The following is a 26,837-nucleotide window of genomic DNA, read 5'->3' as shown; positions in this document are numbered from 1 at the left end:
GCTCCTTCTTTCCCTTTATCCCCTAGGTTCCTTGTATACCCTTTCCTCCCCCCTCCCTTAAACTAACCCAATTTTTATCCATATCTCCCTTATTAAGGCCTGTTTCCTACTGTTATTCTCTTTCAGGTTCTTTTCCTTTACAGACCATCTTTTATTTAGTCACAAAATTTTAGTATCTATTCTAATCTCTTAAAGGTCAAGGGGTCTAAATAAGAAAATATTTCAATGCAGGAAATAAATGATGATAAACATGAATCTGTTTTATCATACTTTTATTAAGCAACTTAAGTATGAACCAGTTTCCTAACCAAATAGTGAAAATACGATTTCTCTAGAATTTAATTTTTTAGACTTTTCATTAGGCATATTATTTTAAATTATTGTGCAAGTGAACACTGTGGGAGATAAGAGGAATACAAGGTAAAGAAGAAAGGGCTTCTGAGGTATCCCAGGAAAGCTTTAATCCTTCAGACAGCAAAACATATCTATAGCTTGTGCCATCCAGTCTTGACACAGCACATTTCCACATGCCTCTGAAGTCCGCTACCAAAACATGCTTTTCTTCTTTCTTCCTTTCCATTCTTCTTGCCAATAGCTACGGTGTAGCACTGATCAGTCTTTGTATAAGCCCTACACTTAGTTTTCCCCGTTTGTGGCTCTACCACTAAGTTATATCCCGAGCTCTGCTATTTTGGAAAGGGTTATTCAAGGTTTGTTACATCTTAATGGCGGGTACTGGATTCAGAGTACCTTTTTATGTTGATAAAATTTGACCTAATTCTAAGATAAAGCTCATAACTGTCTTGTCCCTTTGACTCAAAATTTGTAAAAGTGCCTGCCTAAACATAGTCTTATGTCATTGGAGTGTATTTTCTCATAATGCTGATTTTGATAAGCTCTCTTTAGTTTATTATTATACAAAATGTGGTTCTTTTCAAGTTAGGAGACTATTTTGTCTTCATAAAGCTTCTTAAAGAAATATTGATAAACTGTACTTGTACAATTCAAAGCATGCTTAACCCTAAAAGCACCCAGAATCAGATATGATACCTTAAAAGTGACCCCTTCTTTTCATGATTTACTCATGACAGTTACTTATTCTAGCACTGACATGCTGTTTATTGCTGGTAGGTATGTTCAGAGTTTTAGTTGAGCAATGGAGTAGCCTATGTGCCCATATCATATAACTTGATACTATATATAATCAAATGTCTCTTTAGAGAAATTTTGCTTTTTAACCTAGAAATATTTATTCACATCCCTTAACTGTGTATAAGTTTCTAGTTAAATTTTTAGAATAACTACTAAAAATATTTGTATTAATTTTTATAGTCAGATGCAGTTAATTTGATCTAGGTGCTACTTTAAAAGTTTTATTCAGTTTTATGATATAAACTATACCTTCTTGATGGCCATATTCTTCTTTAATCACAATATTCAAACTCAGACTATTTAAAACAGGCAGAACAAATGATGAGGTTCCTAGGCAAGAAAACTTGGTCACCTCCTAGATAGTCTAAAGTTGTCATTTAATCATTATAGTTGCATTAGCTAAAAGCAGCGCAGTATCTCCAGGAATCCTTATATTTTTCAGTGGATCAAATAAAAATCACTCAGAACATAGTCTATCCATTAGATGTTTTACCTAATAGTAGGATTAAATGTTACTCTATTAATATAAAATACTATATTACCAATCTGCTGATTTTTCTCTGGATAGTTGCTTTCTTACACATGGGATATGTCCTATGTATATCATAAGGACATAATTTTTTTAAGAAAAAATAATCTTTACCAAAGTTTAGGGGTGTCACAAAGGAAGTATAATGCAGAAATTTAGAAATATCATTGACTATGGCTATTCCCAGATCCCTCATATTGAATCTCTTTATAGTCCCAGGATATCTTCCTTACAAGTAGGAGGTTATAAAGTTAACCTGTTCTTCATAGTAGGAATTTCCTGAAGAACACTTTCTCTCCTCTGAATCTGGATCAATGCACATGGTAAACTGGGCTTGACTAGCATGCACAAGGTTCTGCATTAGATCCCTGTATTAGTTACTTTTCTGTGATAAAACAGCAGGACCAGGGCAATTTATAGAAGAATTTATTTGGGCTTACGGTTAGAGATGGAAGAGTCCATCATGGCTGGAAGGTATGGCCATGGGCAGAAAGCTGAAGGCACACATCTTCAGCCACTCATTGGAAACAGTAAATTGGAAGCGGGGTAAATCTATGAACTTTCAAAGCCTGCCCCCATGCTTCTGCAAGGCCATGCTTCCTAAAGATTCCATGACCACCTCAAAAAGTGCCACCAACTGAGGACCAAGCATTCAAAAACTCAAGCTTATGGAAGGCATTTCTCATTCAAACCATGACAATCCCCAATGCTGATTTAAAAAAAAAAAAAAAAACTAGGCCTAGTTAATCGTATTTTTAAATCTTTCTCAAGTGGCTGTAAAAATTAGAGCTGTTAAAAGTGCATTAAAACCTTAATTTTTTTTTAACTCTCTTATTAGGAACCAAGGTTACATTCTGTGAGAAGCTTTTCTCAACCTTCATCTGTGGGTTTGGAAACCTCAATATTCTCGAAGCCCACACTTTCATCCTAGAAAAGATTTCAGAGCAGGGGATTCAATTTTCACTCCACCTTCCTGTACTGATTTTAAGTAGACTCTTGGGTAACTATTTTGTCCAGCAAAAGAAAATAACTAGGCCCATAAGTGGTCTAGTAACAAGTGAGGGTTTGGGGATATGCTTAAGGTTAAATGTTAAATGTTTTTGCTTTTTTAAGAGTATTTTTAAATCTTAGTAGTCAGAACATTGGAGATGCAGAATTAAATCATGGTTTCCTTTATTAACTCAGACACTTAAGTAATATAGAGTTATAACCCATAATAAGTAGGAAAAAAAAAAAACTTCCCCTATAAGACAACAAATACCTTGATAAATTTTTTTATGTGGCCATCATCTAGCTGCCTCACCAGAATGATCATCTTATATATAACCACTTAAAAACATTTTAGGTGTTTGGATTTTTTTCAGTTTTATTCCCGAAGTTTCATATTTGTACACAGAGCCATGGCGTATACAGAAAATATATACCAACAGACTATTTGTTGTAATACAGTACAATTAAACAAATACCATCTTGTTAGGAAGATAATGTGTAGCGTCTAGCTTTCACAGTACTTTGGTTTCACTGCTTTCATGTTTGTGTATATTTACCTATATTAAGTGGCTTTAAGAAAACATTTCAAACTCATTAGAAAAATCTTACATTGATATAAAAAGAATTTGTGTACTATAAAATATAATCTAGAAATCTGCCATAGTATTTATGTTATACTAGTTATTATGGCCAAAGCGACAGTATCCTTAAATGTTCATAAAGATTATCCACATGTCCCTCCTTTGTCATTTACATATGACATGGAAGGTTCTTAGAGCATCTTAGCAAGTATAAGTGTCCATTGCTTACTTACTTCATGTCAGATTTGAAACTATCAATGTTCCTTTTATCTTTCATTCATTCAGTTACTTTGTGAGGTTTCTAGGCTTTTGAAACATTAACCTTAACTTAATAGACTTTACACATAACATAGTTTTACTTTTTAAATGATTACCTGCAGTTGTGGAATGAGAAGCTTTTAAAAATTAAAGAGTCACAATAATTAGAACTTTTAGAATTAAAAAATATCCCCATGTATTCCAGCTTCTGTAAAAAAAATTGTTCCTTTGACAGAAGCTTAGATTAATAAAGCAATAAAATTATAAAATTAATAAATTTTAATTCATAGGAATTTATTCTAGAATGTAATGAAATTTGATCACAAAATCCTAGGAAATACTAGGATTTCTCTATTTTAATTTTGTATCTACTCCAAGAATTAAAATTGTCATGCACTTCTGTTGGGAAAGAATAAAAATTAGGAAAAAAAAAAGCATAATACCAGGAAGATGATAACTCAATAGTAATTTTAAGTGATTTTTATCCTGCCTCATGAGTATAATGAATATACTCATGGATATACATGTGTATTTGAGATATATAATCCTAATAGTTCCAACCTAAAATATTAGGTTTGTGAAAAAAATGTAATAGCATAGTTTTACTAAAGGGTATCATTGTACATTCTAAGGCTATTCCATCTATTTAAGAGTTATTTTGAAAGTAACGTGCTATATGCTGAGGCCCAGTATTCTGTTTCTACAGGCCTAGCCAAAATGTCATGAAACAATATATTTAATACTCAGCTTTTCTGGTGTTTTCATCATATATTTTAAACCTGTATTTATTATTCAGGCTTATTAAGTATATACCAAGGAATTTATGTTCTAAAACTTTTATAAATTCCAAGAGTCTGAGAGTAATTATATTTTGCATTTTTAAAAAACGGACACTGAAGTGTTTTGTTATTCCATTTAGTTCAGGCAACTATGCTCTTTACTAAGATATATTGTACTTCTATATTAATTTCACTCAATTTTATAAAGATTATACATTACTATATTTCTCCAGACTATATAGTACAAAACAGATATAGCATGAAAGTGCATTAATGTACTCCCCATCCAAAAAAAGTATTCTGCTTAAATTGTGATACTTTGCTCTCATTTTACAGATGTAACACATTCATGCTAACAAAAACAAGTTTAATAACTATGAAAGATCAGTGTTTTAGCTTTAATTATTAAGGTCCTTTTTCTAAACCATGCTATAAAATGAACTAAAATGGCTACTAGAACGTCATCCTGAGCTTCAGCTATTTCTGCAGCAACCACTGATATTATCTGAAAGAAATGTCTAATAGAAAAGTATTATCAAAAAATATATCCTTTTTCCTTTATTTTTCTTTATTTTGGGGATAAAAACACCTAAAGAATAATTTTAAAGTGTGCATTAACATTTGAAATGAGATTTAATATAGTGTGTTCCTTACTAATCATATTAGGATCTTTGTTTTTAACATATCTTTGATATCAAAACAAAGAAAGTTATATAGTATCCATTCATATAACATTTATAATGACATGTAAAAGAAATGTCCTAAAATCTTTAATATTTAACCTATTGTGCAAACTAATTTTAAAGGATATTAAAATATATTTTGTTTGCCTTTTGTAAATACTCAAATGCTGATTAGTAGTTTTAGTATTATTTTATTCAGGCTACTTCAAACTTTGAAAACTGCTTTCAACTACAAAACATTAATATCCTAATATTGTCTATGTCAAAAGAAAAATGAAACTCAGCAAAAATCCTGTGTTTACCAAAGAGCTTTTTATGTCTGTGTCCTGGCTGCATGGATAATCTGTTTTTCCAAGCTATTGAGCTCAGATTTCCATACCTTCACATGTCTAGCTCCCTTCTCATTACCTGAAGGGGTTAAGCAGCAAGTTTTCACTACTCTTGTTTTTCCATCTGCAATTACATTGGTTCCCTGACGCTTACATTCATTCGGCTATACAATTACACATTTATATGGTTTCTATGCCCCAGAGCTGAGAGTTTCACTTTTAGATGACCTCCATGGATTATAGAAAAAGAAGTGCTATGTTTTCTTTTTAGGCTAGAAAACTAATTTGTGAAATCTGTTGCATCTGATAAAAATATCTTATTCAGAGCCAGGTGTGGTGGCACCTGTAGTCCCAGCACTTGGGAGGCAGAGGCAGGCGGATCTGTGAGTTCAAGGCCAGCTGGTCTACATAGTGAGTTCCAGGACACCTGGGGCTACAGGGAGACCCTGCTTCGAAAAGACAAAAAAAAAATCTTATTCAAAATTTGATATGAATTAATTACCTTCTAGAGACTGGTTTTATATGGACAGTATTTAAATAAGAAAAATTTTCCTTTCTCGAGGATTAACTAACCATTTTTCTATATTTTATGCTAGGTCAGAACAGTGTCATAGTGGATGCTAAAAATGTTTCCTTTACAATCCAAGCCAAAACAAAAATCTTTCTTTAAAAATGGCATGAAAATCCAAGCATTATCTTTCATACAAATAACTGTATTTTCAATAGTTATCGTTGTTTAAGTATTACAGTTTCCTTCTATAATACTGCCTTACACTAAGCAACAGCAAAGAGTATACTATTTCTAGTTGTCAGGCACACAGGAAGATCCTCTTGGTATATAGTTCCTATCCCTCATCATGAAAATATAAGTAAAAATATAAACCTGGTCTACATAGCAAATTCTAGGCTTGATTGAGCTACCTTGTCTCAAAAAATAAGAGTTCTCTTCAGCTGACAAAACTAAAGATGCCAGGAAACTGCCTTGAGGAGGCAATTATAAATGATCATAAAGCAGCTTCAATGACCACATCCTATCTAAGAGGTCTGGCCTCCCCCATAACTCAAGGTTACACTGCTATTACCTACTTGGGGAGAGGTAGAGCAAAGATCCGTGAAGCTACTACCACCATAATCTTGGTAATATCACCAACTACTACTTCGTGGGTCATCTTTGGAGGCCTACAGCCTGGCCAACTACCACACTCTATTTTCAGAAGTTCTTAGAGGTAAAGAACTATATCCCATCAGGCCCACGCCTGTAATTCCAGCACAGGGGAGGCAGAGGCAGAGGCAGGCAGATCTCTATTGAGTTCAAGGCCAACCTAGTCTATATAGTGAGTTTCAGGCCTGCTGGGGCTACGTGGAGACCGTCTCAAGGAGACCAAAAAAAAAAAAAAAACCTACATCCCAATCACAGGTACAACCTTCGGCTCAAGGACCCATCTTCCAGTCTATGGCATCCATATTCAACATAATTAGCTTGTTCACAACCTCTATGAAGTCCATAAGTTCTACTTCTAAAACAACTGAGGTTTCAATAGTCAGAAATTATATCTACTCTTGCTTCTGAAGCCATAGGTTTTCTAAATTGTAACATACTTAAACTGAGTTTGCCTGTGGAACAGGCCTATATATATATTAAATACATAGTAAATACAATAGTATTTAATATATACATTACTCACTACTTACATGACTTCACAGAAGTCTAGAGAGCTGACATCTCAAAAGATCTCTGATTTTTACTTGTTTGGCAGTACTGGAGATTGAACCCAGGCCTCTTCATGCTAGGCTCGCTACCACTGAGCTGTATCTCCAGCCCCCATCTTATTATTTTCCTAATGTAACAGCCCATGAAAACCTGACCTAGGCAGTCCGGTCACTTCCTACAACACTGCTTCCAAGAATATACAAAAATTAATATTTGAGAATCACGTAGTACTTTGAAAAAAAAATCCTTCATTGAAAAAGGATCCACAAGATGCAAATACAGTTCTAGAATGGTGGATTCTGAAGAGCTCCCCATGTTATCCTCTTCCAGTAGGTAAGATGCCCCCTCTTGGAAGTACACACTCCAGTTAAATGTAACTCCCCACTTACCATTTTTAAACTTGTATCAAACTCAATACAACTAAGTACACAAAGACTGTTCTACCTATTGTGCTGACTACAGAAAATCTGACTGGGTAACCTGTGTCACCACAGAAATCAGATTCAATTTACCAAACTCTTCCATTCAAAATATCCTATTGTCTACAATTATGCCTCCTCCTTTCTGGTTTTCTACTTCCTTGTGCCTGGTAGCTACGGAAATGCATTCACAAATAACAATCTGCAAAAAACAACTCCATTAACACACCCCCCAGCAAGCTAAGCTCCAGTGGGACACATGGAAGACCACCCAAGTGCAAGATCCTGTGGGTCCATGGCAGGAGCTAAAACACTGCAGTAAGAGCATTTCCAAGGAAAAGGTTAGAGTCTTACTGGTTTCCTAATGTTTTCCTTTTGTGGAAACATACCACCTTTCAGGAAACAGGAGATACTGTGTCCTATACCCCAGAAGTCTGCCCTATTGAACCCAGAAATAACTAGAATATGTCACATGGAAGCCTGGAATGATGGAAAATCCAGAATGATGCTAGGACTACTTGTAGAAATGGTATATCCACCTTCAGAATGCCTTCAAGCATTCTTTTCCAAGCAATGTTTCCTAGCAACCTAAAATCTGTCACTTTGCTAATTAATAAGCTGGTGCTATGGTGGCACTTAGAATCAATCTGGGGAAACTGCCAGCACAATTGTTTATTTACTTCATAGTCAGCCCTTTCTGCTTGGTACCATACTTAGAACAATTGTTCCAGAGCAACCTCCCATTGTCCTTTCTTGGGTTTTTTGTTGTTGTTGTTGTTGTTGTTGTTGTTTATATCTTTTTTAAACAGGGTCTCCCTGTAGCCCCAGCTGGCCTGGAACTCACTATGTAGACCAGGCTAGCCTTGAACTCACAGAGATCTGCCTGCCTCTGTCACCTGAGTACTGGGGATTAAAGGTATGCACCACCACACCAGGTGTGCAACCTCACATTTTAAACTCTGGCCTAACTGTCCAGTCACCTATGAGATAAAACACTGGCTTTATTATACTTACTGAATAAACTGTTACCTTAATATCTTCTCTGAATGGAGCCTTGGAGAAATTCCTGAATCCAGTTTGAGATTCCTGAACAGATTTTCTCCCTTCACCATTATCTTCAATAAATGCAACCAAACAGATCTAAATAAGGTACATACAAACTTTCAAATTTTAATAAGTTAAAAGAAAAGCCAGGCATGGTGGCACACCCTATAATTAAACACTTAAAAGACTGAGGCAGGAGGCTGGCAAGTTTAAGGCAAGCTTGGACTACACAGTGAGACCTTGTTTCAAATTTTAAAAAAAGAATCAGCAAAAACTGCTTCAATATCAATATATTAACATAGCAATTATTATACAATGTCTACATTACAGTATAGACCCTGATTAACCAAAAGAAATTATATGAGGTAAGTTATGTATATGAATAACAAAATTAGAACTATAAATACAAAGAGAATACTACTCTCTCGAGGGTTTTACAGATTAATTATACTTGTAGCCGGTTATTAAAATTTACATCTGTCATATACTAGGTACCTCAAGAGCTTTATAGTTTTAATATAAACAACCTGATACATTTACTTACTAGCTTATTGTAAATGTCATTTTCAGTAGTTTTAAAATGAGAATTCTAGGACCTTTGCATCGTTAAAACAGCAGTGGTTTCAGATAGTTATTCCTTAAGAAAAAGGATAAAATTCTAAAGATCTGTGAATTAGAAAGCTGAAATTTAAATATTCTGAACCCACTCTTACATAGTCAAATGTGTAAGACCAGAGCCATCTACTGGTTGAAGTGTAATATTACAAAGCACAAATGCTGGACTAATCAGCAAAGGGAATTCTAACTAAGAATTTAAAGAATGAGGATGAACATGGGCAAAAATCATAAATAGTCTAGGACACTGGTTTTTAAAGTTGTAATAAAAGAATTTCTTTTTAACTGGAGGCCCAAGATGTATAACATGTAGGACTAGCCTGTGAAATCTGAGGGTGGGGACTTCCAAGCCTAGTTTCAGTCAAGGAGGGGCTGTACTATTAAGGCTGGGAAGCAGAGGCTATGAGAGGTAGTTTGGACAAATAACTATAGTTTGGGAAAAGGTACGATGAGAAGGAACAGCATCAGTAAGATGTCTCTCAACCACCTTTTTCCCTTGGAGACTCTGGGGAACAAAAAACAGTGGTTAAGGGACACAGAGATATGAGGAGGGGTTATGCCTGGGAGTGGCAAGAACCTTTCACAGGGACACAGTTCATGTGTGCATCTGATACACTTTCTAAACACGAATACAACTTTCTTGAAAATGTAAAATCAATAATTTCCTTTTTTAATTTTTTTATATTTTTTTTATTTTATTTTATGTGTATGAGTGTATTGCCTGCATGTATGTGAGTGCACCCGTGTCGTACGGTGCTGCCGAGGTCAGACGAGGGCTTCAGATTCCCCTGGAACTGGAGTTAAGGACGGTTCATAGCCGCCATGTCAGTGCTGGGACTCGAACCCCGGTTCTCTGCAAAAACAGTGCTCTTAACCGCTGAGCCATCTCTCCAGCCCCAATAATTTGTTCTTTTACAAGCCAGTTTAAGAGCTAAATTTCTAGGTCCTGTGTGCTTTCACTAGCCAAGCCCGGGATTGGTCCAGTCTTGGAAACAAAAGCCCAGTTTCAGGTCCCAACTTCCTCCCTTCAAAGGGGCTTGGATGTCCATAGAATCGAGGCAGGAAGTAGAGCTCTCCAAGGCTTCTCTCTGTGGCTGACACTCCCAGCCTGGACAACAACTTATCTGCTAGGCTTGGAGTAACAGGCTGGAGCAAAGTTCCAAAAACTCGCAAACATTCCAAGGCCACATGAAGCACGGTACCCAGCCAGGGAGCATCTGCTGGGCTCTCCCAGTTCAATTTCCATGGTGCATGCCTTTGAACAAAACCATTAGTTTGACGAACACAGATGGACACTGCCTCCAGAGCTTTATAGATCTGAAAATTATCATAGTAGTCTTCTACCTGCTTGGGCAAAGTGGCCACTGCGCTCACAAGTGCATAGTCTTCTGCCTGTGCACGAGTCGACGGCCTGGTAATCCCCGGCTCACTGGGGAAGCAGGCAGTGCAGAAGGTAGGGTAGATCCCAGAAGGATTTATTCTGCTAGCAGTGCATCGGTTTAAAAGGCCTCCTAAGGCATCAGCCAGCTCAGAGTCCAGCAACTTAACCACCTTTTCATCGTAGTAGTCGCAGTCCCAGTTGGGAACGCCCTGCCGAAGAAGAAAGTAGCGGAACCCATCCACAGTATAGCGATCAAGGCAAGTCCTGGGATCCACCACGTTGCCCAAACTCTTGGACATCTTTTGGCCACTCACCGTCCAGTGAGAGTGGACATAGATGCGATGTGGTGGTCTCAATCCTGCCCCTAAGAGAAGGGCAGGCCAATAGATAGCATGAAATTTGAGAATATCCTTACCTATGATATGAGATGTGGATGGCCACCAAGATTTGAACTCAGCATCTGGGTAGCCAATTATGGTGAGGTAGTTGACTAGGGCATCCAGCCATACGTAGATGGTCTGTGAATCGTCCCCAGGAACTGGAATGCCCCAGTGCAAGTGGCTACTCCTTCGAGAAACCGACAGATCAGGCAACTCCTCCTCCAGCCACTGAAGGACGGCCTGACGGAAGGGCTCCGGGGTGATCGCCTGAGGATGGTTTCGCAGCCAGCGCTGGAGAGGTTCTTGGAACTGGGAAAGCCTGAAAATGTAGTTTTCTTCCTTGGTCCAGGAGACTGGATGCCCGCTCTCGAGAGATACAGGACACGAATCCCCCGTCGGACCCAGCTGCCAAACGACCTTGCCCTCAGGCAGGAAGCACTCGTCGGAGGCGCAATACCATCCTTCATAGAGTCCTTTGTAGAGCAGACCCCGGGCCTCCAGCACCCCCCAGAAGTGCTGCACCGCCAGCCGGTGCCGGGCCTCGGTGGTACGGATGAAGTCGGTGGAGGAGATGCCAGCCTCACGAAAAAGCTGCTGGAACTGGGCGGAGACCTGATCGCACAGCTCGATCGGAGCCAGGCCAGCACTGGCTGCCGCCTGCTGGATCTTCAGGCCGTGCTCATCTGTGCCGGTAGAGAAGCGCGTGGAGGCGGAGCCGGGAACCCGCAGGCGACGGTGGCGGCACAGGGCGTCCGCGAGCAGCGCCGAGTACAGGTGCCCGATGTGTGGCGCGGCGTTCACATAGAAAATGGGTGTGGTGAAGTAGGCGCGCAAGTCCGGAGCGTCAACGCCGGCGCACGGAGAGTAGGAACCATAGCGGCGAAAGCAGAGGGCCTCCCGGAAACAGCGGCCTGCCCCGGAGCGCGCCAGCAGCCGCAGAGCCCACAGCGCAGGCATAGTGCGAGCCGGCGCAGCGCTGGAGGCGACCTTCTGGGAGCACGTGCGGGGCGCGCATGCGCAGCGGGACGGCGCCGCAGCTTCCGGCCAGAGAGCCAATGAAGGACGGGCGCGGGCACCGGCCCCTGGCGCCCCGCCCACAGCACCTCCCTCCGCGGGCTTCCTGCCCAGCTGGTCCCCGGGAGTCCAGAGTGGAGAGGTGTTGGGGTTCCGTGTCTGTTTCGGTTCTAGGCTGAGCTGCTCGGGTTTTGTTTTTCACAACTGTCATTAGCTGGCAGGTTGTAGGACACAAATACAAGCTCGTCATAAACTCTTGTTCGCGTCTGAAAAATCACCTAAATTTTATCTCAGAATCTAAATCTGAAAGGAAGGAAGATAATTTTCTAAAGCACTTAAGGGAAGGATAAGCGCTGGGGAAAAAAAAATCTTGTATCTAAATATTTTCACTGAATCGAAGGGCAAGTTTCAGAATTCCCAGGTTGTTGCCTGCCAAAGGTTACTAAGATCCTGGGAAGTGGAATGGAGTGTTATTACTGTTCACTGTATAAGGAAAAAATTAACTTTCGGGTTTGTTTCTCAAAAATAGTTACAATTTTCTTCTAAAATGGTCTGAGGTGCTTCTAGAACAGGGATTTTAGTAAGAAATCCTAGTTTTTAGGGGAAGGAATCCAGAACTGGCTTCATATTAACCCTTGGCTCAACATACTTTCATCCACAGCTGACCTTTCCACCCCCATTTAACATAAATAGTGTATATATGCACTTCCTAAAATGAGGTGGAGTGCCTGTAAACCCACACACAACCTAAGTACTGGAAGTGGTTCTCAAAGGATGGTCCCCAAAACAGCAGCATTAGGCACACCTAGAACCTTGTTAGAAAACCATATTCTTAGGTCCATTCTCCACCTATTGAGTCAGAAACTGGAAATTCGGTCTAATAATTAAGCTTTCCGGAACTTGCCAATGGATTACGAATCACCCTAAAGTTTAAGAAAGTGACTAAAGATGGGCAGCAAATTAGATCTGAGTGCTGGCTTTCTTGTGTCTTCATCCCAAGGCAATCATCCTGATTGTACTTGCACAAATTATCAAATATCTATTGTACCACTACTCAAAGGGAGTTTTTTTTTTTTTTAGACAGGGTCTCTCTGCAGCCTCAGCTGGCCTGGAACTCATTATGTTAGACCAGGCTCACAAAGATCCGCCTGCCTCTGTCCCCCAAGTGCTGGAACTAAAGGTGTGCGCCACCATGCCGGCTACATTGGTTAATTTTGCTTAGATTTAATCATTATTTAAAATCACAATACTACATGTCTTTTTCTGGGGGAGGGGTCTTTTTTGAGTCAGCTTCTGCTTGTAGCCCCCCAGTTGGCCTGGAACCCAGCTTGTAGACCAGGCTGGCCTTGATCTCACAAAGATCTGCCCGCCTCTGCCTCCCCAGTGCTGGGACTAAAGGTGTGGTGGCACACCACACCTGGCTGATGTCTTCATTTTTTAATTCAACATTTTTTTTACTAAAAGTCATCCATGTTGTGTGGAACCAGAGTTCATCCATTTTGACCTCTGTATAATGTATGAATGAGGAAATATGGGTCTGATTTCTATGATAATGTGGAAAGTGGACTGATTAAATTCTCTATGGGAGGAATAAAAAGGTAAAACAAATATCCACTGAGTAATTCAGTTTTTATGTTCTATTTGACACAGCAGTTTATGAAAGGCAAATAAAAGATAAGGGACTGGAGAGATAGCTCAGTGGTTAAGAGCACTAACTGCTCTTGCAAAGAACCTGGGTTCAGTTCCCAGTAGCTAACAGCCATATGTAACTCCAGTTCCAGAGGATCCAACGCCCTCTTCTGGCCTCTGGGGGCATTGCATGACACAGATGCACTTTAGATACATGCAGGCAAAACACTCATACACATAAAAATGATTTTTTAAAAGAGAAATAAAACCCAAAACTGGTGGGTTTGTAAAGCACCCTCCAGTAGTGGAAGACAGGCCTGACAAAGCAGGTTGTCCAGGAATTCTTTCTGTATTTTCCATTTCCATCAAATCAATGGTTCAGCATACAAGCATACTATTTTTCTCCATTCTTATTTTTAAAAAGGTACAAACTCATCTATGGCTCTGTTTCCTTCCCTGTGTAACAAAATTCCAGAAGTAAATGGCTATTGATATTCACAAGTGATTCAAGTTTTGGGCTATTAGGAATAGCATTGCTGTTAACATTCTTAGATGTGCTTCTTGATGCCTATATACCAAAGTTTCTGTTGGCTCTATCCCTGAGAATGAAATTTCTGGGTCTTGATGTGAATGTTGAATTTCGTAAGATAATGGCAAGTTGTCATCCAACATGCTTAAATAAATTTACACTCCTATCAGGAACATTTCCTTGAATAAAATCCTTCAATCTTTGATATTGCCTGTCTTCATTCTAGCCATTTAAATGGGCTCAAAGTTATGTCACTCATGTTCACAAGAGTTCAAAAATGAAAGCACTTAGCTGGGTGTGGTAGCACACACCTTTAATCCCAGCACTTGGGAGACAAAGGCAGGCGGGTCTCTGTGAGTTCCAGGCCAGCTTGGTCTACATAATGAGTTCCAGGCCAGCTGGGGCTACAGGGAGACCCTGTCTCAAAAAAGGCCAAAAAAAAAAATGAAAGCACTCAAATGCCCATCATCTGATGATAGGTAAACAAGCATAAAATATCCATAAAGTGCTTTATAGGATGGCTGTTTTCACAAAACTAATCCTTCCAATTCATGAGCCTGGAGGTCTTTCCACGTTCTAGTGTCTTCCTCATTTTCTTTCTTTGATGTTTTACAGTTTTCATTGTAGAGGCCTTCCATGACCTTGGTTAATTTTAATTCAAGGTACATTTTTGAGGCCATTGTGAATAGAGCTGTTTCCTGACTGTGCTCTCATCATGTTTGTCATTGAAATACAGTAAGGCTGCTGTTTCTGTGTGTTGATTTTGTATGCTTCCAATATTGCTGAAAGTGTTTATCAGTTCTAAGAGTTTTCTGGTGGAGTCTTCAGGGCCTTTTACTATAGAATCATATCATCTGCAGTGAAGATACTTCCACCTCTTCCTTTCCTATTTGAATCCCTTTTATCTTCTTGTCTATTGCTGTAGCTAAGAATGGAGAAATTGACCAGGTGTGGTGGCAAACACCTTTAATCCCAGCACTCAGGAGGCAGAGGCAGGTGGATCTCTGTGAGTTCAAGACCACCCTGGTCTACATAGTGAGTTGGGCCAGCTGGGGCTACAGGGAGACCCTGTCTCAAAAAGACCAAAAAAAGAATAAAGAAAGTGGACACCCTTGTCTTGTTCCTGATTTTAATGGAAATGGTTTTAATTTTTCCCCATCTGAAACAATGCTCACCATAGGTTTGGCATACACAACATTAATCATGCTGAGATATGCTCCTTCTATCTCTAGCTTCTTCAGGACTGTTTTTTGTTTTGTTTTTGGTCTTTTTGAGACAGCGTCCCCCTGTAGCCCCAGCTGTCCTGGAACTCACTATGTAGACCAGTCTGGCCTTGAACTCATAGAGATCTGCCTGCCTCTGCCTCCCAAGTGCCGGAATTAAAGGCCTGTGCCACCACACCCGGCTTCTTCAGGACTTTTAACATAAAGGGGTGTTGGGTTTTGTCAAAAGCCTTTTCTTGAGATAACCATGTGATTTCAGTATTTGAATCTATGAGATTTTTTAAATATTTATTTATATTTTATGTATGAGTGTATTGCCTACATGTATGTTAAGTGTACCCATGTTTTGCAATGCCCATGGAGGTCAGAAGAAGGTATTAGATCCCTTGGAACTGGAGTTACAAATGGTTGTTAGCTGCCATGTGAGTGTTGAGAATCTAACCTGGATCCTCTGCAAGAGCAGCCAGTGCTCTTAACCACTGAGCCATCTCTCCAGCCCCCATTTATGAAATTTTTAACATTTATTGATTGGTATATATTGAACCAGCCCTGTATCTTTGTAATAAGTGAATTTGATCAAGGTGAATGATCTTTTTGATGTATTCTTGAATTCAGTTTGCAAGTATTTTGCTAAGAATTTTTGTATCTTGAATTCAGTTTGCAAGTATTTTGCTAAGAATTTTTGTATCTAAGTTCTATCAGGGAAATTGGACTGAAATTTTTTTGTTTCATCTTTATCTACTTTTTAATTTTTTTATTTAAATTTATTTACTTATGTGGGTGGGTGGATGGGTGCACACATGCCACATTACACATATGGAGGTCAGAGGACAACTAGAAGAAGTGAGTTCTCGCCTTCCACCGTGTGGGTCCCCTGGATTGAACTCAGGTCATTAGGTCAGATAGCAGGAGCCTTTACCCACTGAGCAATCTTACTAGCCCCTTTATCTGATTTTGGTATCAGGGTAATATTTGCTTCATAGAAAGAGTTTAGTAATATCCCTTCCTTTTGTATTTTATGGACTAGTTTGAGAAACATTGACATTAATTCTTCTTTGAATATCTTGTAAAGTTCACCCATAAATTAATCTGGGTCTAGACTTTCTTAGTAGGTCATATGCATCTAGAAATTCATTTCTTTGAGTTTTCCAATTTAGTGGAATATATGTTTTTAAGGTAAGACCTAACGATTTTCTGAATTTCATTGGTGTCTATTGTAATAGCTTCCCTTTCATCTCTAATTTTATTATTTGGGTCTTCTCTTCTTTAGGTTAGTTTGCTAAGGGTTTGTCAATTTTATCTTTTCAAAGAACCAACTTTTTTTCCATTGGTTTCTTTTGTTTGTTTCCATTTCATTAATTTCTGCACTGATCTTAATAATTTCCATCTGCTGATTTGGGTTTTGACTAGTTCTTCTTTTTCCAAGACCCTACGGTATATCATTAAGTTGCTTGTTTGAGATTGCTCTAATTTCCTAAGGTAGGCACTTAGGACTATAAACCACCCTCTTAGGGCTGTTTTTATTGTATCCCATAGGTTTTATCCTCTTGTGTTTTCATTTTCATTTGATTCTAAGTAATTTTTTATTTCCTTGATTTCTTCAAGGACTCATTCATCATTTGTTGTTCCATCTCCATGAGTTTGTATATGTTCTAGGGATTTTCTTGCTGCCGATTTGTAGTCTTATTCTATTGTGATCAGATAGTATACAAGGAATTATTTCAATTTCTTATATTTGCTGAAACTTGCTTTGTGTCCCAATATAGGCTCTATACTGCAGAAAGTCCTATGGTTTGCTGAGAAGACTGTGTATTCTGCATTTTGGATGGAATGTTCTACAGATGTCTATTGAGTTCATTTGATCAATGATGTCATTTTATTTGTATATTTCTCTATTTTTTGTCAGGAAGACTTGTCAGTTGGTAAGAGTAGGGTATTGAAGTCACCCACCGCCACTGTGCTATTTGAGGGGGGTTCTTTTTTGAGACAGGATCTCCATGTAGCCCCAGCTGGCCTGAACTCATTATGTAGACCAGGCTGGCCTTGAACTCACAGAGATCTGTCTGCCTCTGCCTCCCAAGTGCTGGGATTAAAAGTGTGTGCCACCATGCCCGGCTGCTATGTTTAATCTGTGTGCATTTATGATAGTTGTACTTGTTTTATGATACTGTGCTCAGAGCTTTATTTCCCTTAACCAGTATGAAGTGACCTTTATCTTTTCTCACTAGTTTTGGTTTGAAGTCAATTTTGTCAAATATTAAAGCCATGACACTTGCTTGTTTTCTAGGTTCATTTGCTTGGAGTGTTTTTTCCATCTTCTCAACTAAGTTAGTGCTGTCTTTTGTGGTAAGATGTATTTCTTGGAGGTAGCCAAGAGATGGTTCCTGCTTTTTGATATAGTCTACTAGTCTGTGTCTTTTGATTGGGGAATTGAGACAATTAATATTCAGAGTTCTTGAAAATTATATGTTGATTCCCGTCATTTGGTTGGTTTTGTGGTATTTGGTTTTTTCCTTTTCCTTTCTTGACTACTATTCTATCATGGCTTATTCTTTCCTGTGTCCTCGTGGATGGAATCGGTTTTTTTCTTCAATTTGAAGAATTCCACCAAGTATCTTCTGCAGAGTTGGCTTAGTGGTCATAAATGATTTTAGTCTATTTTTATCATGTAAAGTGTTTATTTTTCCCTCGATTATGACAGATAGCTTGTTGGGTATAGTATGTTGGGTTAGCAGATATTGTCTTTCAGAACTTGAAATATGTAATTCCAAACCCTTCTGGCTTTTTTAAAATTCAGTTGAAGAGTCTGCTGTTATTCTGACAAGCCTCGGTGCTGCTTTCGATATGCTTTCTGTGTTCTGGATGTTTAGTGTTCATGGTCGTTTGAATGAGAATGTCCCCCAGAGGCTCCAAGTATTTGGATATTTTGTCCCCAGATGGTGGCGCTGTTTTGGGAGGTCTTAGAAAGTGTTGCTATCCTGGAGGAAGCACATCCCTGGAGGCTGGGCTTAGAGAGTTCTTAAGCCTTGCCAAATCTCCAGTTGCTTTTTTGTTTCCTGTGCCTGCTGGAAGATGTAGAGCTTAGCTTCCGCTTCTCCAGCCACCCCTGCTGCCATGCCTCCCTGCCATGATGGATTGTAATTCCCCTGGAACCATAAGCTCAAATAAATTCTTCCTTCTATAAATTGCTTTGGTCAGTGTTTCTATCACAGCAACAGAAAAGTAACTAATACAGTGTTTACACATAATATGACAAGGGAAGGTTCTTTTCTGATCTTGTCTGTTTGGTGTACTAAATGCCTCTTACATCTGGGTTGGTGTCTCTTTTCCTAAATCTAGGACACTGTATTCTTTTTGAAGATATTTTCTATGCCTTTAGACAAACTGCTTCTTCTTCTGTGCTGATAACCTGTTGATTTGGTCCATTCAGAGTCACGCATACCTTAGAATTCCCACTCGTGCCTCATTATTTTTATCTTTGTCCTTGTTTGACTGCTGCAGTTCCTCCACCTTGGTTTCAAGCTCAGTTGTTCTGTCCTCTCCTCGATGCATTCTATTGGTGATACTTTTTTGTTACTCATGTTCACCATTTCCAGTATTTCAGGTTGGTTTTTCTTCAGCATTTCTCCTTGCTGATTCCCTCGTTCATGTTTTGCATCACCTTCCTTCCTTTTTCAGTTGTTTGTATTCTGATTCCAGAGCCAGATTTCTTCTTTCATTTCTTTGAACATATTGTAATCATTCTTTTGAGTTCTCTGTCTGGGATTTATCTGACTCACTCTCACTAGATGCCATGTAGGATTACTAATTTTTGAAGGAGTTGTGTTGCCTTGGGTTTTCCTTTGCTACTAAGCTGGAATGTATGTGTGGGGGTTATTTATTGCTTGGGATTTTTTTTATTAGTTATATTCTTTCAGTTGAAACATCTGTAATGTTCAGCTGGGACCTGGATGTGGTAGAGCTGAGCTGTGTAGTTCAGAAAACAGTTGCTTAGTCCAGGATCTCAGAATATATGATACAAACTCTGTATTATTCCCTAAGCAGAATATTAACAATGAGAAAAACCACAGCTACTCAATTTCACCATTATGCAAATGTACTAACCAATTACCAGTAGTGACCCCTCTGACTTCAATAACTGTTAGAAGATCTCCTTATAATTTTTGATACTGCTCATTTAATTGAATGATATTCTATAAATGTTATTTACCAATTTGTTTCTGATCTTTTCACTTTAAAGAGCCTTCGCTTTAATAAGGTAGAATATGTCATAATTTATTTTATGATTGTCATTTTTACCTTTAAATATTCTTGTACTTTGAGGTTAGAATAAATACCCATATTTTCATTTAAACGCACAGAATTTTCACTCTTTTTTCTTTTTTTGAGACAGTGTCTTCCTGTAGCCCCAGCTGGCCTGTAATTTACTATGTAGACCAGCCCAGGCTTGAACTCACAGAAATCCGCCTGCCTCTGCCTCCAAAGTGCTGACATTAAAGATGTGTGCCGCCATACCCAGCCAGATTTGTACTTTTGATCTATGTTTTTATGTGGAATTGACTTTTTTGTGTGTAGTGCTAGGGACTGAACACAGGGCCTAGCACACACAAGGCAAGCCTCTACTTCTGAGCTCCTCTCCCAGCCTTACACTGACAATTCTGCATGTGATAAGAGGTAGAAATCCATTTTTTCTAATATAATCAGTTCTTCAAATCCCACGTCTGCACTGGTCTGACATTCTACAACAGATCCCATATACATGATGTGTCTCCAGGTTCTTTTTTCTGCTGTGTTGGTTGACTAATGCTTTACTGGCTTTGTAGTAAATCTTGATGTGTAGGAACCTACTCTGCTCTTCTCTTCCTCCTCAGAAGACTCTTAACCATCTCTTGACATGTCTCCACATAGAATACTAAAATCAACAAGGTCAATGCAGAACATTGTTGAGCTTTAGGTCACCATTGCATTAAATCTATAGCTCAATAACTGGCATCTAGGGCTGCAGGAGATTAACACATCTGTAGCTTTAAATGTTCCATAGAATGACCATATCTTTCCATTTACTAGGTCTCGTTGGTACTATTCAGTAAAGTTTTGGGGGTTTGGTTTTTTTTGTTTTGTTTTTTTGGTATTTTTGAGACAGGGTCACCCTCTAGCACCAGCTGGTCTGGAACTCACTTTGTAGACCAGGCTGGACTTGAACTCACAAAGATCTGCTTCCCTCTGCCTCTGCCTCCCAAGTGCTGGGATTAAAGGCATACGCCACCATGCCTGGCTCAGTAAAGTTTTAAATTTTTTCACATACTAATTTGGCTTAATATTTCCATTGATTTATTCCTGGGCACTATGTAATTTATATAATGTAAGTTGTGTCATGTTCTAAAAATGTTGTTTTTCAATTATTTCTCATGTATGAAACTGATAAAAACTAATTTGTTTGGAAAAAGGTGGAGTAGATCTTGCCAGCTCAGCCTCACTTCATAACCAAACCCCCCACTGCTTTGTAACCAGAGAGCTCTGCCAAGTGTGGTTTTGATACTACTGGCTTGGACAAATAAACAGTTAAGAGTAGCCCATAGGAGGGCTAGGAGACAGCTCAGTGGTTAAAAACACTGGCTGCTCTTGCAGAGGACCTAGGTTCTGTTTCCAGCATCTGCATGGCAGCTAACATCTGTCTGTAATTCCAGTTCCAAGGGATCCAGCGCCCTCTTCTGACTTCTGCAGGTATTGAGTCAATAGATGCACTTACATACACGCAGGCAAAACACTCATCCATATAAAATAAAAATAAATAAATAATTTAAAACTTTAAAAATAAAATAATCGGGGCTGGAGACCTGGCTCAGTGGTTAAGAACACTGGTTGTTCTTGCAGAAGACCCAGGTTCGAATCCCAGAACCCACATGGCAGCTAACAACTGTCCATAACTCCAGTCCCAGGGGATCCAACAGCCTCTCCTGACCTCCACAGGTATTGCATGACACAGATGCACTTACCTATATGCAGGTGATACATGCATACACATAAAATAAAAATAATAAATAAAATTTAAAAAAATAAAATAATCCAAAAAAAAATTTTTTAGGCCACAAATGGTGGCATACCTTTAATCCCAGCACTTGGGAAGCGGAGGCAGGCAGACTTCTATGAGATTAAGGCCAGCCTGATCTACATAGCAAGTTCTAGGCCAGTTGGGCTACAGGGAGACCCTGTCTCAAAAAGACAAAAATAAGTAAGTAAATAAAGGCTGCTCAGTGATTACTTGCTGCCAAGCTTGAATTCAGTTCCTTGAACTCACATGGTAGAAGCAGAGAACCAAATCCTGCAGGTTGCCCTCCAACCTTCACATGTGTCCTGTAGCACATGCAGGTGCACACACATAAAACAAACAAATGGAACAGAAAAATTAAGGTAGAGAAGCAATTGAGGAAGACAACCTCTGGCTTCTACACACACCTACAGGGCAAGCACACCCAGGCACACATGTGCATATCACCATATCGCTCTCTCGCTCTCTCTCTCTCCCTCTCTCTCTCTCTCTCTCACACACACACACACACAAACACACATACGTGCAAATATGTCTAATTTTTAAAGATTTATTTTTATTATTTTTTAATTATGTGTATATATGCGTGTCTTTCTGCAGATATGTGCACACTAGTACAAGTTCCCACAGACCTGAGAAGAGGGTATTGGATCTTCTGATGTTGGAGCTACAGGTGGTTGTGAGCCACCTGACATAGGTGCTGGGAACTGAACTCAGGTCCTCTGGAAGAGCAGTAGGGGCATGTAAGGTGCTGAGCCATCTTTCCAGCCCCATAATTTTTTAAAATAGTATTGTTGAGCTAGGAATACAGCTCAGTGGTAAGCATGTGCTCAGTATATGCAAGTTTTGTGGTTCAACCTCCAGCAACAAAAAGGAAAAACAAGACTATTAGAACTGCTAGACTGTGTTCCTAGCCATAAAACTTGTGGTGTATAATGGATGCTGAGCCACTAGACTTTGGAATAAAATAAGAAATCAAAATATAAATTTTAGTCTATATAACTATTAAGTATATGATGAATATAACATTTCTAATTAATAGAGATAATGTTTTTTAATAAGTAGGGCTCTTGATAGCTCATTGATTTCTTGGGAAATTTCAAATTAACAGTACATAGGTACTAAAAAAACAATGCAGCTCAATGTCTCCTAGCTTGTGAATTCTGAGAAGCATGCTATGGCTTTTTCATCTCACATCCTGTGGCGCTTTACATTGTTGTCCAGCAATCTCCTATGAGGTAAGACATTCCATCTTAGAAAATGTTCATTAAGCTCAAGAAGCCCCTCAAACTGGCCACATTAACTAGTCTCCTTCCTTAAGCATATATAAACACTGCTGAAGGGTACTCTCAGTCAAGCTGAGCTGCCTAGAGAAGACTCTCAGACCAGCCAAGTGCTGGAAGAAGCAAAGGCCAGCTGAGCTGCCTAGAAGAGGCTCTGACCAACTGAATTACCTGGAAAAGACACCCTCCAGCCTGTTGCACTGCTATGGGTTGTGCAGTGCACTCCAGGTTTCCTGCTTTTATGAGCTGTCACTCATGCAAGAGTGAGCTTTTGGTGAGTCATTTCTGCTCTTGTAAGTAACCCCTCACCCATGTTCCTTTAAGTAACCCAAATAAAACTCATTGGTTCACCAAGTTGGACTACGGTGGTATCCTTTACTTTGATCTATCATTGGCTCCCTACCTGGAGTGAGTAAACTTCTGCTTCCATCTCCCCAGAACAGTGTCACACAACACACTTAGCGCCTGAACAAGGATGGACAGAATCGTAGATAAATTTGGGAGTAGTGATTACATGGTCCTGTTTATGGACAGCAAGGCATGCAACTGAGGCCGAACAACTGAGTGTGGAGCATCTGTTGGGGGAATTCTGATATGGCCACCTTTCCGTATGTGGTATGGGATACTGTGCCTTCTTAGTATGTCAGTAGTTGCATGGCCCCCTGGCAGGTGCTGAGACATACAGCCAAAGCTGAGTCCTCTAACCAGTGAGGAGTCTGCAGGGGAAATTCCAGCAAGGCTGTCTTCCTCTAAGCGGTATGGGGTGGCATGCCTGCTTGATGAGTGGTCTGGTACATGAGTATAAAGATATCCTGAAAAGTGGTAAAGGCTTAAAACAAATTTTGCAGTCTTTGAGAATACCATGCAAGGCACAAAAGTATCAGCAGGCTGCCATGAGAGTTATATCGCCACTGCTATGGATAGTAAAAAAAAAAAAAAAAAAAAAACACCTAAGGTCAGGATGGCTACTCAGTGGGACTTCACCTGTATAAGAAAGGGTGAGATAGAGGTGCTGTCTTGCTGTTTCATACAGTTGACAGGATACAGAGAAAAAAGAACAAGTTAGGTCTACAGTAAAGAGCCCTTCCTGGGATCCAAAAACTTGGAAGCCGGGTATGGAGAGATGGCTCAGCCGTAAAGAGCACTGACTGATCTTCTGAAGCACCTAGCTTCGGTTCCCAGCACACACATGGTGGCTAACAACTGTCTGTAATTCTAGTTCCAGGGGATTCTACCCCATCCTCTGACCCCCAGGGGCATTGCATGGCATGGGTGCCCTTACATACATGAAGGCAATACAGTCACACAAATAAACTAAAAATAATAAATAAAATATTTCAAAAACTTGAAACCCATGGAAAGAGTCTGATAGTGAAGAGAAAAAATAAGTTAAAAGTAATAATAAAAGAACTAAAAATAAGAGAAGTGGCATTTGATGCCCATTTGACCAAGCCAGATGAGACTCCATTTGTCCAAGAGTTGAGAAAAAGGTTGATTTGTCAGGGACTTTGAGACAAGAATGGACTTGTAGTGGCTTTTGGTGAGTTCCCATGTTAGGACAGGATCTTTGTAAAGAGAGACTTTTGACAAACATAAATGACTTAGACCAGCATGTGAACTGTGTCTCTAAAGTACTAAAACAAATAAAAGCAGATAAAAAGAGAAAAGGACAAGCAAAGGGACCACTCCAGAATACTCAGACATTTGGGCTAATTTACATCAAGCTAAAGTCCCTAAGAAAAAAACCTGATGGAAGACCAAATGCACTGCAGTGAGCCTTTACAAGGCCTTAGGACCTGACCAGCAGTTCGCCACAGGGGTAAAGAAAACAAAAACCATAAAGGGAAGGAGATCTCCATAGGTGAGAACCTCTCCAGCCATTTCCCTAATGGTTCTCTATTAATGTTAAAAAATGATTGGGCTGGGGTGGGTGCTGGAAGCAGGGGTGCCTTGGTTCCTGGTGGCCCCAGGAGTGTCAGAGGCAATAAATACCAGTTGATAAACAGATATAAAACAATACAGATTAAAAAGATTAATTGACTGAGGAGTGTGCAGCTGACTCCCCTGGGTAAACCATGTACATTTCTGTCCTGGACACAGAGATTGTTCACTCAGCCAAGGAGGTAGGTGTAGGCAGAGTCAAGGTGGTAGGTGCAGGCATAGCTAAAGAGACAGGTGAGTACACCCCCATTGGCCCTAGGTTAGACTAAGCAGCTAGAGCCAGCCCCATCAAGTTCATCAGAGGTGAGAGAAATGATGGAGTCTCCATAAAAGTACCCTAGGGTCAGGTGTGCTGATGCATGTTTTTAATCCCAGCACTCAGGAGGCAGAGGCAGGTGGATCTCTGTGAATTCAAGGCCAGCCTGGTCTATATAGTGAGTTCCAGGGCAGCTGGGGCTACAGAGAGACCCTGTCTCAAAAAGACAAAAACAAAAGTACCCTAGGATGAGACAACCAGACAATTGATACCAATTCTACCAGTGGATAGAATTTTTTCATCCTATATTAATGGTTTACTTTAGTATCCACTTATAACTTCTGAGATCACCTGGCACTTGCTCAGAAGGAATGACAAAGGATGTCAGAGCACTGCATCAAGGTTATCTCTGTAACCCCACTATGGATCAAGACTTTTCATTGTTGTCCTGTCCATCCTCTGTAAAAATACCTTGTTATATAGCAGTAACATAATGCTAGACCTTAAGTGTTTTGTCGTTAGAGGTCCATTTGAGAGTCATGTGAGTGCACTTAAAGGAGTAAAGGTTAAAAATCAGTTTGCAAAGAGTATCTTGTGGGAATAAAAACAGATGCTCCCAAAAGCCATAAGGTTGCTAAAAATCCCAGTGCTTGGGGTGGGTTACTTCCCTAGGAGTTATTAGACAAGGAGGCCCTAGAGACCCCTAAAAGAATAAAGGCAACCAACTGCTGTTGGTTGCATTCCAGAACTGGATGATAAGGCCCTATTGCTGAAGAAGTCACATGTTCTGGTTATAGGACTTGGAGAAATAAGGCTAGGATTGAGTTGAAAGTGTCTACCCCCTATGGTCTACCTCTTGTAGTGCTGGAAGGTGCTGCTAAGGCTTCTGGGGGAATGATGATGAAGTACCAAACAAGATGTGTCAGCTAGTGCAATAATGACACAAGTGGTTATAGACAGAACCAACTTTCTGATTGGACTTAAGGTCCATACCACACAGGAAAATTCACATCTGGTACTAGAAATTTAGGCAAAACCCATGGCCAGGGAAGTCATAGATTCCAGTGGAAAACAACTCCTATTGCTTTGGTAAATGAATATGATGTACTGGCTGAGGTGCATCCCAACATTTGTGTTTATGACCATAGGTTACTACAGCTGTCAGGGTTCATTTGGATATTTTCTGTTTCTCGTTTTCTGCCTTGTCTTCACTCTGTTTTATAGCAAAAGAAATACCACAGCCATGCTCTGAAAACAGAGGGATAAATAAAGAGACATGAAAGTTCAATACCTGCCTAGAGTTAGAGGACCATAGTCGGACTTCTGTGTCACCCCCTCTGAGGCACAGGGACCATTGCAGAAGAGGGCGCAGCATAAACGTAAAAGCCAGAAGAGGGTGGAGGCTTATGCAGTTATTTCTTCGGATCTTTGGAAGTAAAACCCTCCATCTTGTATGGAAGCTTCCTAAGACACAATGTTCTAAGGGGAGGTGAAACTTTTCATCCTGCAGGGAAGCTCATTAAGCTCAGGAAATAACGGTTTCAAGAAGTCCCTGAAACTAAGCAGATACACTAGGCTTCTCCTTCCCCAAGTGTATATAAGCAGTAAGAACTGCTAAGAGCTATCCTCTGGCCAGGAGGACTGCCTAGAAGGGGCTCAGATCAACTGAGCTGCCTGGATAACACACACTCTAACCTGTTAGCCATCCCAGGTTGTGCAGTGCACTCTAGATTTCCAGTCTTCATGAGCTATCACCCATGCTGGGGTGGGATTTTGGCGACTCAGCCATCTTTCAGTCATTTCTACTGAAAGTAACCCCAATAAACTCATTGGTTCACCATGCTGGACCTCGATAGTGTCCTTCCTTTGGACTGTCACTGGTTTTCCCTATCTGGGGTAGACAGACGTTTGCTCACATCTCCCCAGGAATAGAGTCATACAACATATGTGTATAGTAGGTATCCCATAAATATTTGAATTTTTCCTGAATCCACTTCTTTTACTAGAAATAACATAGATTGGATTTTTAATTACTATTATGCAAATAATTTTCTTTGTAGGG

The 26,837-nt window shown here is 39.7% G+C and overlaps 1 protein-coding gene across 1 annotated transcript; it reads right to left on the bottom strand.

The window, feature by feature from the left end:
• Positions 1 to 9,872: 9,872 nt before the first annotated feature.
• Positions 9,873 to 11,914, bottom strand: Mars2 (methionyl-tRNA synthetase 2, mitochondrial). Its single transcript, XM_008848301.2, has one exon. The coding sequence runs from the start codon at positions 11,806 to 11,808 to the stop codon at positions 10,030 to 10,032; it is 1,779 nt and encodes a 592-aa protein (XP_008846523.1). The 5' UTR covers positions 11,809 to 11,914; the 3' UTR covers positions 9,873 to 10,029.
• Positions 11,915 to 26,837: the final 14,923 nt, after the last annotated feature.

Source organism: Nannospalax galili, unplaced genomic scaffold (assembly GCF_000622305.1).
Source record: "Nannospalax galili isolate Female #2095 unplaced genomic scaffold, S.galili_v1.0 scaffold1024, whole genome shotgun sequence".
Classification (NCBI taxonomy): Eukaryota; Metazoa; Chordata; class Mammalia; order Rodentia; family Spalacidae; genus Nannospalax; species Nannospalax galili.
The sequence above is the reverse complement of the archived record's forward strand: the minus strand, read 5'-3'. Positions and strand labels throughout refer to the sequence as shown.

Bases quoted from the DNA above. Each gene is read 5' to 3' on its own strand.
- Mars2 (XM_008848301.2), bottom strand. From the start codon at position 11,808: ATGCCTGCGCTGTGGGCTCTGCGGCTGCTGGCGCGCTCCGGGGCAGGC.